General features: G+C 37.5%; 1 protein-coding gene across 1 annotated transcript in view; it reads left to right on the top strand.

The window, feature by feature from the left end:
* The window catches only part of OFCC1 (orofacial cleft 1 candidate 1), a 513,529-nt gene extending 503,636 nt beyond the window's left edge, over positions 1-9,893 (top strand). The window contains 2 exon segments of the mRNA XM_011962909.1: positions 1,117-1,176; positions 9,681-9,893. Coding sequence (XP_011818299.1) covers positions 1,117-1,176; positions 9,681-9,893 — 273 coding nt within the window.
* The last annotated feature ends 6,582 nt before the right edge of the window (positions 9,894-16,475 follow it).

Raw genomic sequence — 16,475 nt, 5'->3', positions numbered from 1 at the left:
TCAGTGAGGGATGACTCCAAAGCAGATTGACAATCACGAGTTATTTCAACTTGGCCTGGTGTGGTGGTTCACATCTGTAATCCCAGCACTTTTGGAGGCCAAGGCAGGCAGATCACTTGAGGTCAGGAGTTCAAGACCAGCCTAGGCAACATAGTGAAACCCCAGCTTTACAAAAAATACCAAAAATATCTGAAAATGGTGGCATGCGCCTGTAATCCCAGCTACTCAGGAGGCTGAGTCACAAGAATCTTTGAACCCTGGAGGCGAAGGTTTCAGTGAGCTGAGATCGCCTGGGTGACAGAGCGAGACTCTGTCTCAAAAAAAAAAAAAAAAAAAAAAAAAAAAAAAGGCTTTTCAACATTTATCATCAGTTTAATCATCGGTTTAAAAACTAAAGAAATTCTTCCTTCTCTATTGCTTTGGAGAAAAGATACCTTACTTAGCATTTATATTGCATATTACTTCCACTTGATATCAAGAGACTTATAATTAAAGAACATCCATATTTTATAAAGTCAAAGATGTCATATGATGATACTGTAGGTCTTTACAAATGTATATACTTTTGAAAACCCCATAGTATTGTTTTTCATTTCTAATCCAATGTAGTGTATGTCTTTCCTTGTCTAAAATAAGGACTTATTGTTAAATTAACCTAATGTAAACTTGGTTTTCAAGCTCACATTAAGTAGCCTGGTAACTTTTTTATAAGTTTCTAAAATAAGCCATCTCTTTTATGCATAGCACAAATTAAATTCCTATCAAATCTGCTTCAGAAAGAAAGGACTCTTTTCACCATCATATTTAATTTCTTCACATCTTGTGCTCATTAAATTCAGAAGTTAATAGTACATAAATAAAACATGGCTTTTACTTTATGAATTGCATGTCGAGTGTGTGCGTGTAAAGGCTTAGAGGGAAGACGAGAAAAACCGGTAAACCAAGCCTTTTTTCTTTTCCTTTGCGTACCAGAAGAGCTGGCAATCTTCAGTACCTAGAAGACTTATTTCAAAAACAATTTATAGGGTCACATAGTCTTTGTATATTTACTTTCACCTAACTTGATGATCAGTGTTCCCATTCTTAGTTTTTCAAATCTGTGTTTGCTTTTGTCAGCGGCTTACAAATAATGAGGAGACTCCTATGGCAGATGCCGCGAAGCTCTACTGGATGTTTGTAAGAACGATGCAGCCAGGCATTCTTGGCGTGGTGATCACAGTGCTGCTTTACATCCTCCTGTTCATCATTTCTTCTTTGACTTTATATTTATATTGTCTCAGGTAAGGTGCTTCAATCCCTTTGTTCTTCAATGTGTTCAGCCTCCAGTCTTCTTATTGCACATTTAGGTTGTGAGGAGACGGTTAAAGAAGAGAAGTTAGAACCATCTCTACATTGCTAAGGAAAACATTTCTTTGGTTACTTGTAACACTTGTCCTGAAGACCAACCAGGAAATTATTCGACTTTAGGAAAATATGTTCCCCATTATAGAGAGAGCTAATTTTACTGTGAATTATTAAACTTGCTGCTCCAAACCAGAGACCTGTAGCAAACAAAGAGTAATCTCTTGATATCTAATAACATTCTGGGAAATTTCCTGAAAAGTTCGTCTTAAATTCTCTTTTTCTTTTCCTTCCAACCTGCTTCTTCCCACACTTTCCACCCGTTAAAGTCACCAACAGAAAAATTATTCTTCAGCTTTGATCCTGAATATCATGGATTTGGCTTGCCAAGTCATCAGTTTAGCAAACAATGTGTGTTTGTGATGAAAGAGAAGAGAAGCAATAAATGCAAGGTAGTATAAAAAGTACTAGGACGGCATTTTATTCTATTGATTATTTCCTTTGCTTTGCAGAAGCTTTTTAGTTTGATGTAGTCCCACTTGTCTATTCTCACTTTTACTTCCTGTACTTTTGGTGTCTTATCCATGAGATCATTGCCAAGACCAATGTCATGAAGATTTTCCCCTATGTTTTCTTTTAGGAATTTTACAGTTTCAGATCTTATGTTTAGGTCTTTAATCCATTTTGAGTTGATTTTTGTATTAACGTATGGTGTAAGATAAAGGTCAATCTCATTCTTTTGTATGCGAATATTCACTTTTCCCAGTGCCATTTGTAGAAGAGACTGTCCTTTCCCCATTGTGTTTTCTTGGCATCCTTGTTGAAGATCAGTTCATTGTATATGTGTAGATCTGTTTCTGGGCTCTGTAGTCTGTAACATTGGTCTATATCTGTCTTTGTGCCAGTACCATACTGTTTTAATTACTGCAGCATTGCAATATAATCTAGCAATTCCACTTCTGGGTATTTACCCAAAAGAATTGAAATTAGAACTTCAAGGAGATGTTAGCATTCTCATGTTCATTACAACACTATTCATAATAGGCAAGACATGGGAAACAGCCTAAATCTCCACCAGTTGATGAATATATTATGTGGTATGTACATGCAATGGAATATTGTCATAAAAAAGAAAGAAGTCCTGTGATATGTGACAGTGTGAATACATGTGTATAAACCTTGAGGACATTATGCTAAGTGAAATAAATAAGCCAGTCACATAGTGACAAATACTGCATGATTCAACATATATGAAGTATCTAAATAAGTCAGACTCATAGAAGCAGAAAGTAGAATGAAGATTTCCAGAGGATGAGGAGAAGGGTAAATATGCAGTTGCCATTCAATGGGTAAAAATTTTGGTTACAAATGATGATTAAGTTCCAGAGATCTGCAGTGCAACATTGGTATATAGTTAACAATATTGTATTGTGCATTTAATATTTTGTTAAGACAGTAGATCTCATGTTAAGTGTTCTCACCACCATTTTTTAGCAAAGTGCCAGAAAGAGATCAACACAGGGATCTCTAGGAGCATTGAGAAAAGGAAACAAAACAGATCTGGTGGAGGATGTGGGCAATAGGCAAAGATTTCAGTGGAAATATGATACTTAAGTAATCTTTGAAGCCTTAATATAATTTAGCTAGATAAAAAACAGAGGGAAGCAGGTTTGCAGGCAATGGGAAGATATATAAAGCCATATGGTCCTTCAAAAGCATGATGTATCTGGCAAATCAAATGTATTTTGACATGGCTGGTTATGGGGAGATGGCAGACAGCAGAGTTAAAGTTGGAAATATATTCAAGGACAAGATGATAAAAGACTTGACATCATGCTATGGAGTTTGACTTTCTTCTAATGGTAAAGTGAAAACATTAAAGGATTTAATGTAACTTTTAATTTTAGGAAAATCACTCTGATAGTAGAAGGAAAGGTGGGTTTAACAGTGACCAGGTTGGAAGTAGGAAAATCCAGTTAGAAAGCCATTTTGATAGTCTAGGCAAGAAGTGTCAAAAATTTTAAAGAGAGTATCACTAAACGTGGAAGTTGGCATATATTTAAGAAATAGTTTTCTGCATATGGCTAGCCAGTTTTCCCAGCACCATTTATTGAATAAGAGATCCTTTCCCCATTGCTTATTTTTGCCAGGTTTGTCGAAGATCAGATGGTTGTAGATGTGTGGTGTTATTTCTGAAGTCTCTGTTCTGTTCCATTTGTCTACATGTCTGTTTTGGTACCAGTACCATGCTGCTTTGATTACTGTAGGCTTGTAATATAGTTTGAAGTCAGGAGGCGTGATGCCTCCAACTTTGCTCTTTTTGCTTAGAATTGTCTTGGCTATACAGGGTCTTCCTGGATTCCATATGAAATTTAAAGTCGTTTTTTCTAATTCTGTGAAGGATGTCAATGGTAGTTTGATGGGAATAACATTAAATCTATACGCTACTTTGAGCAGTATGGCCATTTTCACAATATTGATTTTTCCTGTCCATGAAGATGGAATGTTTTTCCCTTTGTTTGTGTCCTATTTCCTTGAACAGTGGTTTGTACTTCCCCTTGAAGAGGTCTTTCACATCCCTTGTTAGCAGTATTCCTAGGTATTTTATTCTCTTTCTAGCAATTGTGAATAGGAGTTCATTCATGATTTGGCTCTCTGCTTTTCTATTGTTGGTGTAAAGGAATGCTTGTGATTTCTGTACATTGATTTTGCATCCTGAGACTTTGCTGAAGCTGGTTATCTAAGTTTTGGGGCTAAGACAATGGGGCTTTCTAAATATAAAGCCATGTCATCTGCAAACAGATATAATTTGACTTCCCCTTTTCCTATTTGAATACCCTTTATTTCTTTCTCTTGCCTGATTGCCCTGTCCAGAACTTCCAATACTATGTTCAATAGGAGTGGTGAGAGAAGGTATCCTTGTCTTGTACTGGTTTTCAAAGGGAATGCTTCTAGCTTTGGCCCATTCAATATGATACTGACTGTGGGTTTGTCATAAATAGCTCTTATTATTTTGAGATGTGGTCCATCAATACCTAGTTTATTGAGAGTTTTTAACATGAAGGGATGTTGAATTTTATTGAAGGCATTTTCTGCATCTATTGAGATAATTGTGGTTTTTGTCTTTGGTTTTAAAGAGAATATCACTAAACGTGGAAGTTGGCATATATTTAAGAAATAGTTTTCTGCATATGGCTAGCCAGTTTTCTCAGCACCATTTATTGAATAAGAGATCCTTCCCCCATTGCTTATTTTTGCCAGGTTTGTCGAAGATCAGATGGTTGTAGATGTGTGGTGTTATTTCTGAAGTCTCTGTTCTGTTCCACTTGTCTACATGTCTGTTTTGGTACCAGTACCATGGTACAAATCGATTATGTTTATTGATTTGCATATGTTGAACGAGCCTCGCATCCCAGGGATGAAGCTGATTGATCATAGCGGATAATTTTTTGATGTGCTGCTGGATTCAGTTTGTCAGTATTTTATTGAAGATTTTTGCATCAATGTTCATCAGAGATATTGGCCTGAAATTTTCTTTTTGTGTGTGTGTGTATCTTCCCAGTTACGGTATTAGGATGATGCTAGTTCATAAAATGAGTTAGGGAGGAGTCCCTCCTTTTCAATTGTTTGGAATAGTTTCAGAAGGAATGGTACCAGCTCCTCTTTGTATTTCAGGTAGAATTCAGCTGTGAATCTGTCTGGTCCTGGGGTTTTTTTGGTTGATAGGCTACTAATTACTGCCTCAATTTCAGAACATGTTTTTGGTCTGTTCTGGGATCCAACTTCTTCCTTACACCTTATATGAAAATTAACCAAGACAGATTAAAGACTTAAATGTAGAACTCAAAACCATAAAAACTCTAGAAGAAAACCTAGGCAATACAATTCAGGATGTAGGTATGGGCAAAGACTTCATGACGAAAATGCCAAAAGCAATTGCAACAAAAACCAAAATTGACAAATGGGATCTAATTAAACTAAGGAGCTTCTGCACAGCAAAAGAAACTATCAATACAGTCAACAGGTAACCTACAGAATGGGAGAAAAATGTTGCAGTTTACCCATCTGACAAAGGTCTAATATCCAGAATCTACGAGGAATTTAAGCAAATTTACAAGGAAAAAAACAAACAACCCAATTAAAAAGTGGGCAAAGGATATGAATAGCTCAACATCACTGATCATCAGAGAAATGCAAATCAAAACCACAATGAGATACCATCTCACGCCAGTCACAAAAAGTCAAGAAACAATAGATGCTGGACAGGCTGTGGAAGAATAGGAATGCTTTTACGCTGTTGGTGGGAATTTAAATTAGTTCAACCATTGTGGAAAACAGTATGGTTATTCCTCAATGATCTAGAACCAGAAATACCATTTGACCCAGCAATGCCATTAGTGGGTATATATCCCCCCAAATATAAATCATTTCATTATAAATACACATGCACATGTATATTTACTGCAGCACTATTTACAATAGCAAAGACATGGAACCAACCAAATGCCCATCTATGATAGACTGGATAAAGAAAATGTGGTACATATACACCATGGAATACTCTGCAGCCATAAAAAGGAATGAGATCATGTCCTTTGCACGGACATGGATGAAGCTGGAAGTCATCATCCTCAGTAAACTAACACAGGAACAGAAAACCAAACACCGCATGTTCTCACTCATAAGTGGGAGTTGAACACTCAGAACACCTGGACACAGAGAGGAGACCACCACACACCAGGGCCTGTTGGAGGGTGGGGGGTGAGGGGAGGAAACTTAGAGGACAGGTCAATTGGTGCGGTAAACCATGGCACACGTATACCTATGTAACAAACCTGCACCTTCTGCAGATGTTTCCCATATTTTTTAGAAGGAATAAAGAAATTCAAAACAAAAAGCAAATAGTTAATGAGCAGAACATAACATAATTTGATTGGAAGTTGAAGGCAAAGGAGAGGATGATAATTAGTATAGTCTCAAGATCAGGAGTTGAGCAGGTGGGGAATGGCTGTAGAATCCTCAGAGGCAGGGATCAGATAGGAAATAAACATTTACAGGAGATGGATAACAAGTTAACTCACTTTTCTTTCATGTTGAGCTATCTTTGATATTGCCAAGGGAAGTATGTTACGAGAAGTTAGATAAATAAGTGCAGAGCTCGGGGAGATCAATATAGACTATAGATATATGTAGTTGAAACCTTGAGTTTCATTGCCTTTTGGTAGAGACTAAATTGCAGTGGGCTGAGTCAAGGATGTGGATGTAGAGTTGGTACTTTGTGACTTTATACAGTTATGCTATAAATAGAAAGTGGTTAGAAAAATATATTTTAAAATTGATTTTTAAATACAGGCATGGTTTGAACATATTTCTAGGCAGAGATGAAAATTTACATAAATATTATAAATACTTAAGCAAGGGAGTATATTTGAGAGAGGTCTCTGAAGACACGAGGTAGAACTCAGATGGAGACAAACCTTGGATTTTGGAAAAAGATCTTGTCTCTTGATAAGAAAAAAAAGGTAAGGGTGAATGCAGCTGCTTGGAGGTTTGTGGCTGGGTGCTGAGGGAGTACACATATGATAGTCATTATTTTCTATGAAATGCGAGGTGAACTCACTGCCCAAGTCTTCCTTCAGTAGACTGATCATTCTCTGATGCGGCCCTTAGGTCACTAACATAGCTGTTGTAAAATTGCCTAATTCTCCAGGGGATATGTGTTGTTTAGGCACAGGCTTGGTTTATATTTTGACATGTCATAAGCACTGTATGTCATCTTTCCAGAGCACTTAGTTTCTTAGAGAAGGGCTTCTCTGATCACTCAGTTTTCATTTGACCACAAACTTGTCATGTGGCCCTAGGCAAAGATGTTCATTTGCTAGACTTTAGGCATTTTTTTTGGTATAATATGATGAAATTAACACGCATGTGTAGGTTTTTATAACAGGCTCTACATGAATAATTACTTAAAATGACCAGAGAACTTAAAGCATGAGATGTAGTTTAGACTTTTCTAGGATTAAAAATATTACCAAATAATGTTTTGTATCATTTATTCCCACATCAATATAACCCTTTTCACTTAAAATAAAATGTTTACAGTCGCTCTTCATCGTCTGACGTCTACAACTTTATTATCTAAATTATTTGTAAAGTTTATTAAATAGGCACAGAATTTATGCACCAAATAACTATGACTTAATGTTTTGCCACCTAAAGTAAATGGGTATTTGAATTAAAATAGAAAGATTATCCCACAGGTAATTATGGGTAGGAAAAGTGGGAAGCACCATAATGGATGGAGAAATAACGTAGGGACAAAACAATGACAGATGGACGGCCTGGCCATCATAGCGAATGAACCTGGAACAATTAAGGAGAAATAAACAGGTTTTATTCAGTCTCTCAGCCTAGTTCTCTCCTTGTTGTCCATGCTTAACCTGCTGTCTAAACTACGCATGCTTAGTTACCCTGAGCAGGCTTTGCTTCTATTTTAGAAATAGGTGCTCTTAAGGTTCTTTCAGATGTTGATAAAATGACGGTAATCTCCTACAGGAAAAATACCTGTTTTTTCCCATCCGAATAAGTCGGTCTCTCCCATACACCAGATGAAGAGTCTGCTTACTTGTCTTTCTCTGAAATTGTGTCCAGAACTGGTGGGTTCCTGGTCTCACTGACTTCAAGAACGAAGCTACGGACTCTCGTGCTGAGTGTTACAGTTTTAAAACATAGTGTGTCCGGAATTTATTCCTTCTGATGTTCTGACGTGTTGGGAGTTTTTTCCTTCTGGAGGGGTTTGTGGTCTGGCTGGCTTCAAGTGTGAAGCTACAGACCTTCGCCGTGAGTGTTACAGCTCTTAAGTCAGCGCGTATGTAATCATTCGTTCCTCCCGTCTGGAATTGTTCATTCTCCTTCATAGGTGCCCGGTCTTGCTGGCCTCAGGAGTGAGATTGTAGACTTTCACAGTGACGGTTATAGCTCATAAAGTCAGTAGGGAAGCCTAAAGACTCAGCAGCTGCAAGAGTTATTGCAAAAAGCAAAAGAACAAACCCTTAAAGGTTGCCAGTGCAGTTTGCCTTTCCTGGCTTGGGCAGCCTGCTTTTATTCCCTTCTCTGATCCCACCCACATCCTGCTGATTGGTCCATTTTACAGAGAGCTGACTGGCCCATTTTACAGAGAGCTGATTGGCCCATTTTACGGAGAGCTGATTGGTCTGTTTTGATAGGGTGCTGATTGGTGTGTTTACAAACCTTGAGCTAGACACAAAAGTTCTCCAAGTCCCCACCAGATTAGCTGGACACAGAGCACTGATTGGTGCATTTATAAACCTTGAGCTAGATGCAGAGCACTGATTGGTACATTTACAGTCCTTTAGGTAGACATAAAAGTTCTCCAAGTCCCCACCAGATTAGCTAGAAACAGAGTGCTGATTGGTGCATATACAATCCTCCAGCTAGACATAAAAGTTCTCCAAGTCCCCACCCAACTGGGAAGCCCAGCTGGCTTCCCTAGTGGATACGGACCTTGGGCCACAGGCGGAGCTGCCCGCCTAATCCCCCGCCACACCGGCCAATCCCGCCCCAGGCATCTGCATTTCTCAGCCTTTGGGCTCTTGATGCCACAGGTCGCCGTGGAGCAGGGGGTGGCGCCCCTCAGGGAGCCTCTGGCCTCCTGGAGCCCACAGGCAGGGAGGAGGCAGCAGGGCAGGGCTCGGGCATGGCGGGCTGCAGATCCGGAGCCCTGCCTGGCAGGGAGGCGGCTGAGGCCTGGTGAGAATTCCAGCCAGGCGCGGGCAGGCCAGCAGTGCTGGGGGAGCCAGTGCAGTTTGCGCAGCTGCTGGCCAGGGTGCTAAGCCCCTCACTGCCCGGGGCCGGGAGCGCCAGCCAGCTGCTCCGAGTGGGGTGCGGGGCCCACCGAGCCCGTGCCCACCCGGAACTCACACTGGCCCGTGAGCGCCGCGCCCCGCAGCCCCGGTTCCCGCCAGCGCCTCTCCCTCCACACCTCCCTGCAAGCAGAGGGTGCCGGCTCCGGCCTGGGCCAGCCCAGAGAGAGGCTATAACAGTGCAGCAGCGGGCTGAAGGGCTCCTCAAGTGTGGACACCGAGGTCGCCGAGGCGCTGAGAGCGAGCGAGGTCTGCTAGCACATTGTCACCTCTCAAAATGATGGCATGCTGGGCAGCCCAGTTCCTCTGTGAAGCCAGCACGGTCCCCAGCAGATGCATCTGGTCATTGAGGTGGGGTTTTGCTCTGGCATAATAGTCCAGGAGACACAGAAGTCATAAGAACTCATCTTAGTGGAAAATGCCAATGTGGATTTGTGCAATATCTGGCTGATTTAGGTTAGCATTCTTATTCAATATATTAGAGCAACAACTCTAAGTCGTTCTGGACTTCTGGATCCGTGCTGTCAATGTGGCAATGTTAATATGGCTAGCATGATAGGAAGACAAAGGAGACCAAGTCTTGTGCTGGCAGTTCATAAAGGATGTGTCTTAACTCTGGGCCCCGGAAGCTCCACATTATGGGGACTGGCTGTGCAGGCTCCAGATTGATCCCTGTTAAGTTTGCTTGTTTGGATCTGATTCCTCCAGAGCCTCAGTAATTAGATGCTAAAGGATTTCTACTAGAAAAATTCTCACTCTCTATGGCTCGGAAAGGTAAGTTGACTGGGATACCAGTTTCTCACATCTGTGCTAGATGTAATCATTTGGACTTGATTTTATAGTTTCTAAAAAGCATTAATATTTTTAGTAATTTTTCTCGTTCTAAAAGAATTTGTGATTTACGAAAAAAATGGAAAGTATAGAAAAAAGTCAAAGAATAAATTTAAAAACACGAATAATCTCATCTAGATAAAGCATTGTTAATTTTTTAGAAGCTTTTATTTAAAGCTCCCATTTTATAGTTTTTTTCCCCATTATGTGGTTTTCCCATTATATAGTTTTTTACAAAGTTGGAATTCTACAAAAACAACTTCGTATGTCGATTTTAAACTTAATATTATGTGATACATTTAAAAAAATTTTTTTATTATACTTTAAGTTCTAGAGTACATATGCACGACGTGCAGGTTTGTTACGTGTGTATACATGTGCCATGTTGGTGTGCTGCACCCATTAACTCATCATTTACATTAGGTATATCTCCTAATGCTATCCATGCCCCCTCCTCCCACCCCACGACAGGCCCTGGTGTGTGATGTTCCCCTTCCTGTGTCCAGGTGTTCTCATTGTTCAATTCCCACCTATGAGTGGGACCATGCAGTGTTTGGTTTTCTGTCCTTGCGATAGTTTGCTCAGAATTATGGGTATGAACACTTAATGCATACACAATATTTTATATTGTATAAAATATACTGTAGAAGCAGTATAAAATACATATTTCTTTATTGCTGGAAAATAGATTGCTTTACATTTTTGTACAACTTATAAATAATTCTAATGAACATCCTGGGGCACAGGAGCTTGTCTACGTTTTAAAGTATTATTTGAATAGAGTCCTAGAGACCCAGAAATACAGTTTTAGAGGGTTTGATATTTCTGAGACATTTGACAACTATTGCAAACTTGTTTTCTAGGAAAGTAGTATGGATTTATTTTTCCACAGTAGTAAATGAGGAAACTTCTAAAATAATGTTCATGTAATGTCTTAACTTTTTAAAAATTTAATAGAAGAAATGAAATCTCATTTTTCAATAAATGTTAGTTTTTGTTTACTCATCGCTAAACATTCTTACTATGCTCATTATTCATTCGTATTTCATTTTCTGTGAATTGCCTTTTTTTTGTTTTTTGAGATGGAGTCTCACTTTGTCACTCAGGTTATCTTGGCTCACTACAACCTCTGCCTCCTGGGTTCAAGTGATTCTCCTGCCTCAGCCTCCCCACTAGCTGGGATTCCAGGCACCTGCCACCATGCCCAGCTAATTTTGAGATGGGGTTTCACCATGTTGGTCAGGATGATCTCGACCTCCCGACCTCAGGTGATCCACCCACCTCGGCCTCCCAAAGTGCTGGGATTACAGGCGTGAGCCACAGCGCCTGGCCTATGAATTCTTTTTTAAGTGGCCTTTTGCCTTCCTTTCCACAGAGCGTTCAAATATTTGTCTTACTCAGTTTTATGAGTTATGTATATATTAGCAGTATTAATCCTTTTGTCGTAATTTTAACAGATATTTTCTCTATTTTCTGCTAGGCTTTTAAATTTATGTGTTGATTTTAAAATAATTATTTAAAATTTACATAAAGTCTTTTATAACTTTGTTAACATTGAAATAACATATTTGACAAACAATTGTTCCCCATTTATTTACTTCTATTTTTAGAAAGTTTGAATTCTTTTTTTGAACCTCTGCTCATAAGCCATGTAGAAGTCATTTGGTATGGCTAGTGTTGAGATCTAAGACATTCTTTTATCTTTAATTTTCTGGTCTGTTCAGTAAGTTGGTATCATCATTAGATCTTAACTGTTTTGTTATTTTATCTTACTGGGTTTTATTTTAAATAAATTTACCTCATTATTTTATGTTTCCAGTGTGATGTACAGAGTAAGCTTCTCTTGTTTTCACGATAATCTTCTACAAAATTTACCTTTCCCCAAACATTTATAAATGACTACTATGGACATTGGCATTAGGGAAAAGATGTGAGGCCCATCCATGACTAAGTGTTTGGTCTTGTAGCATTCCTTCCAGATAAAGCTTCCATTGATATCATATAGATTATTAAATTCTAAACCCTTTATCTAAATAGTACAAAAGATCTCCTGGCTGTTTACATTTTTCTTTAAAATATGCAGAGAACAAAAAATCACAATTTAAGTGTTAGTTAGATTTATTTAAGCTTGCTATAATCCTGGAAGCTGTACACAAATCTAAAAGACTGATAGTCAAGTTAATTAGTTTTTGAGGGTCTTTATGTCTTCTTAATCATTGACTTAATAGTTCCAAATAGCCTTATAAGTTTTAGCTGCTGTCATTTATTACTTAGGAAAATTAATTTAGATTAAAATAATTTAAAGACAGGTTTTGATGAGAATATTATGAGCATATTCATTGTCTAGGGACTGTGTATGAGATAATCAAAGATTTTCTACTTTCTAAATCATTTCACTGTGGAAATTTCCACAATCTTCTTTACAATGTTCCTTGGTTAAGGCAAAATATTATTTACCAGGTAAAGAAAAAAAATTCTGAAATGTATGTAACATATAGCTAAGCAATTCTTATTCCCTGAAATTCTCACGTAATTAGTTCATGGACACTCTATGCCCTGATAGGCAGAAATGAACTATGTACATTATGACACATTTGTATAGGAATAGACATATTTTAAAGATTTAGATTCTGCATTGCATCAGCTCCAGTAAACTGAATGATTGTAACTCAATGCCTCAATGCTGCAGGTCCAGATGCATTCACTGAATGCTGGTTTAGGTCCAGATACATTCACTGAATGCTTGTTTGCTAAAAGCCCATCAGTGTTTCTCCCTCTACTCCTTAGACTTTAATATGTCTTGTGTGGGCAATTGACACAATGTTGTAGCTGACCCCCCTTCCATTTTTGTTTCAGCAGATAGAATGCTCTTTTTCTACCCCAACTCTTCCCATCCATAGCTGCAAGAAGCTAGGTCAGAGATAAGGTGAACATTCCTTGGCATGATATTTCTTCTCTTATAAACAGAAAAATTGGTCCGTTTAGACTCAATCACTCATTTGATGAATTGACTTTTGGTAAATTTGCCTGTTTTCAGAACCTCTAGGGTAAAAATAATATAAAATAATCTGTTACAACTTCTACTTTCTTCCCAAGCATATGGGAAACAGGGCATGTGAGTTTTGATCAATGGGACAAACAGGTGTCAATAAGCTTATATGTGCCCGAATGAAGTGACAAGGTGCAGACTCCCTGGCTGGCACAGTCTAGATTCCTGGCTTGAGCTTATTTTAGGTCACTGGGATAAGAAATTTTCTTTTCTACTTTCATGTAAGTACTTGCATCTCATAGCGTAGTTAATCTGCATTGGCCAGTGCCACTCCCCACTTTTGTCTGTCAGCAATATGTATAGTTTCTAAAACTCTTCCTGAAAAAAATTGTGCCATCCTTATTACTGAAACAATTGAACAAACAACCAAAAAAATAAATAAAAAACTATCTTGGTTTGCTGCCACAAAACAAGGAGGATTACCTCTGCATAAAAACAGTGTGTTGAATTCTCTTCACCTTGTATTTTAATGTTGCATAAGTAGTCAGACCAGAGTGAAGCAAATATTGTGAGAAAATGATATGACATTCCTGAACTGGCAACTGAGGGCAAGATGTGGACACTATAATTCACCTTTCTCTTCTCTATACCAAGAAAAGTACCTGGAATACAATGGAACACAACAAAAATTTGTTGAACTAAAAGCATGAATAAATAAATGAATACTTTTTTTATGTGGTGAGGACACACTTTCCCTTTCAAATAAAATGTAACTTACAGGCTGTATGTTCAAATGACCCTTGTCCCCAAGTGTTTTTCATTTTAAACTGTCAGCTGGAATATAATGAAGCGTGGAAAGGTACACACACAGCTCTCGCCTGTGTTAATTTGACTTATCAAAATGACCAGAATAGGTTTTTAGTTTGACTTTTTGGTAACAGTCAACTTTAAAAGGTACAATGCAATGTGGAAGGAAGAATTCAAAATTGTCAGAATGTTGCATAGCGGGAGAAATGCAAAACTTTTAGTCAATGTAAATAAAAAATTCAGAGAACCCAGGGTGGTAATAACCACAGTTTAGATGCAGAATGATCTCTAAATTCTGTCTTGACAATTCTCTGTTCTAACTTTGGTATTTCCAAATCTCTATTCCGTGGTCTCCAGCCTCCATCTTCTGCTTTCCTCCCCAAGTAGTCTTTTTTCTTTATTGACCTGTTAAATAGGTTAATATAAGGCATATTCAGATGCTCAAAACTGCAGAAGAGTTCCTGGTGATCTTGGTCATACTTACAAAGGGGCTGTCATTCTGCAAAGGGACAATGACAGAAGGGCCTCCTCCTTAGGCTAGTTCTAGTGCACAAGCAGTGGTGGTCTTCACTATTGACATTAGTTGTAACACTGGACCTTTTCCCGGCACTGTGTTTTCCCAGTAGCTAAGACCTCACAGATGAGTTGGATTTGAGAAAGTGCTGCTGTAGTTCTTCTTCTAATAGTTCATCTTATGCTGTGCAGTTTGGGTCTCCTTAGTACAGATTCTATAACAGATGCACCTATGTAATCTAATGAGTCAGTGCCTTCAAAGGAATATCAGACAATATGTATTGGTAGATCTGACCCATTAAAAAATAACATCCTAATTCTAACAAATAGCTGTCACAAAAATCTCTGAATCTCTACGCATAGGTTCCTATTTCATCCTATACCATAGGAATTGACATATGGAGATTACACAGAGGACTTTCACACCTGATGACATTGGTCTTGGTAATGATTTCTTGGATATAACACCAAAAGCACAGATAATAAAATCAAAAATACACAAATGCAATGAAATCAACCTTAAAAACGTCTACCCATCAAAAGAAACATTCAATAGGATTAAAAGGCAACCTACTAGATGGGACAAAATAATTGGAAGTCATATACCAGATAAAGGGTTTATATCTAGAATATATAAGGAAATTCTACAACTCAACAATGAAAAAAACCCAAATAACCCTGTTTAAAAAATGGGGAAAAAAACTTGAATAGACGTTTCTCTAAAGAAGATATAATAAAATGGCCAATAAGTGCAGGAAAACATGCTCAGCATCATTAATTATTAGAAAATACAGATCAAAACCACAATGAGATAGAACTTCACACCCAAGAGGATTACCACGCTCAAAGGAACAGAAAATAACAAATGTTGGAGAAGATGCAGAGAATTTGGAACCCTTGTGCACTTTTGGTAAGAATGAAAAATAGTGCAACTATTATGGAAAATAGCATGAAGATTTCTCAAACAATTTAAAATACAATTACTATATGATCCCGTAACACTACTTCTAGGTATATATTTGAAATAATTACATACAGAATCTCTATGACATATTTAAATATCCATTTTCATTGTGGTATTATTCACAATAGTCAAGAGCTGAAAGAAATCCAAATGTCCATTGACATATGATGGATAAAGAAAATGTGGTATACACATGTAATGGAATACTATGTGGTCTTAAAAAAGGAAGAAAATTCTGTCATGCCCTACAACATGGATTAATCTTAAGGTCATTATGCTAAATGAAATAAGCTAGAGAAATGTTCTTTGATTCTACTCATAAGAAGTATTTAAAGTAGGCAAAATCATAGCAACCAAAAAGTAGAAAGGTGGTTACTAAGAACTGGGGAAAGGGAAGAAGGTGAACTGGTATTTAATGGCTGTAAAGTTTCAGTGTTGCAAGATTAAATAGTTCTAGAGATCTGTTGCATAATAATATGAATATACTTAATACTACTAAACTGTACACTTAAAAATAAATATGATGGTTAAAACATCACATTTGTAGTTAATTTTCCTAATTTTTAACCATGTGATGGTTAAAAAAATACATTTGTGGTTAATTTTCCTCTAATGAATTAGTGTAATGTAGTGGTTCATTCCTGGTTTGAAGGCAGGTAGGCCTGGCTTAAATCATGGCTCTGCTACATACTAGCTGTGTATTTTGAGATAATAGTTTTACCTCTTTGACTCTATTTCTTGATAATGTGAATAATAAAATCAAATTGGAACTTTGAGGAATAGACTTAATATATATAAAATATACAACAAGTATTTACTTAATAAATAAATATTAACTATTGTTCATTTGTATTGGCAGTACGAAAGTAGCTAATGAGATCTGTTTTTTAGGAATAAACTAATGTATTTAGTGTATTTCTAACTAACAGTAACTTAGGCCATTTTGTTTAGTTAGGGTATTTAGTTCTTTCAAGGTAAACATGAATTTAGTCCAAAAACATAGAACTTACAGTTAATGTTCACAACTCCACATATATATGGCAAGAGGACTTCACTATTGACATTTTGAAAATAAATTCATTGTTTTCTCCTTCAAATCACTTTTCTTTTTTATTTATTTATTATTTATTTATTTATTTATTATTAT

The sequence above is a fragment of the Colobus angolensis genome, unplaced genomic scaffold (genome assembly GCF_000951035.1).
Source record: "Colobus angolensis palliatus isolate OR3802 unplaced genomic scaffold, Cang.pa_1.0 Scaffold6, whole genome shotgun sequence".
NCBI lineage: Eukaryota > Metazoa > Chordata > Mammalia > Primates > Cercopithecidae > Colobus > Colobus angolensis.
This window is presented reverse-complemented; position numbering and strand designations above follow the sequence as displayed.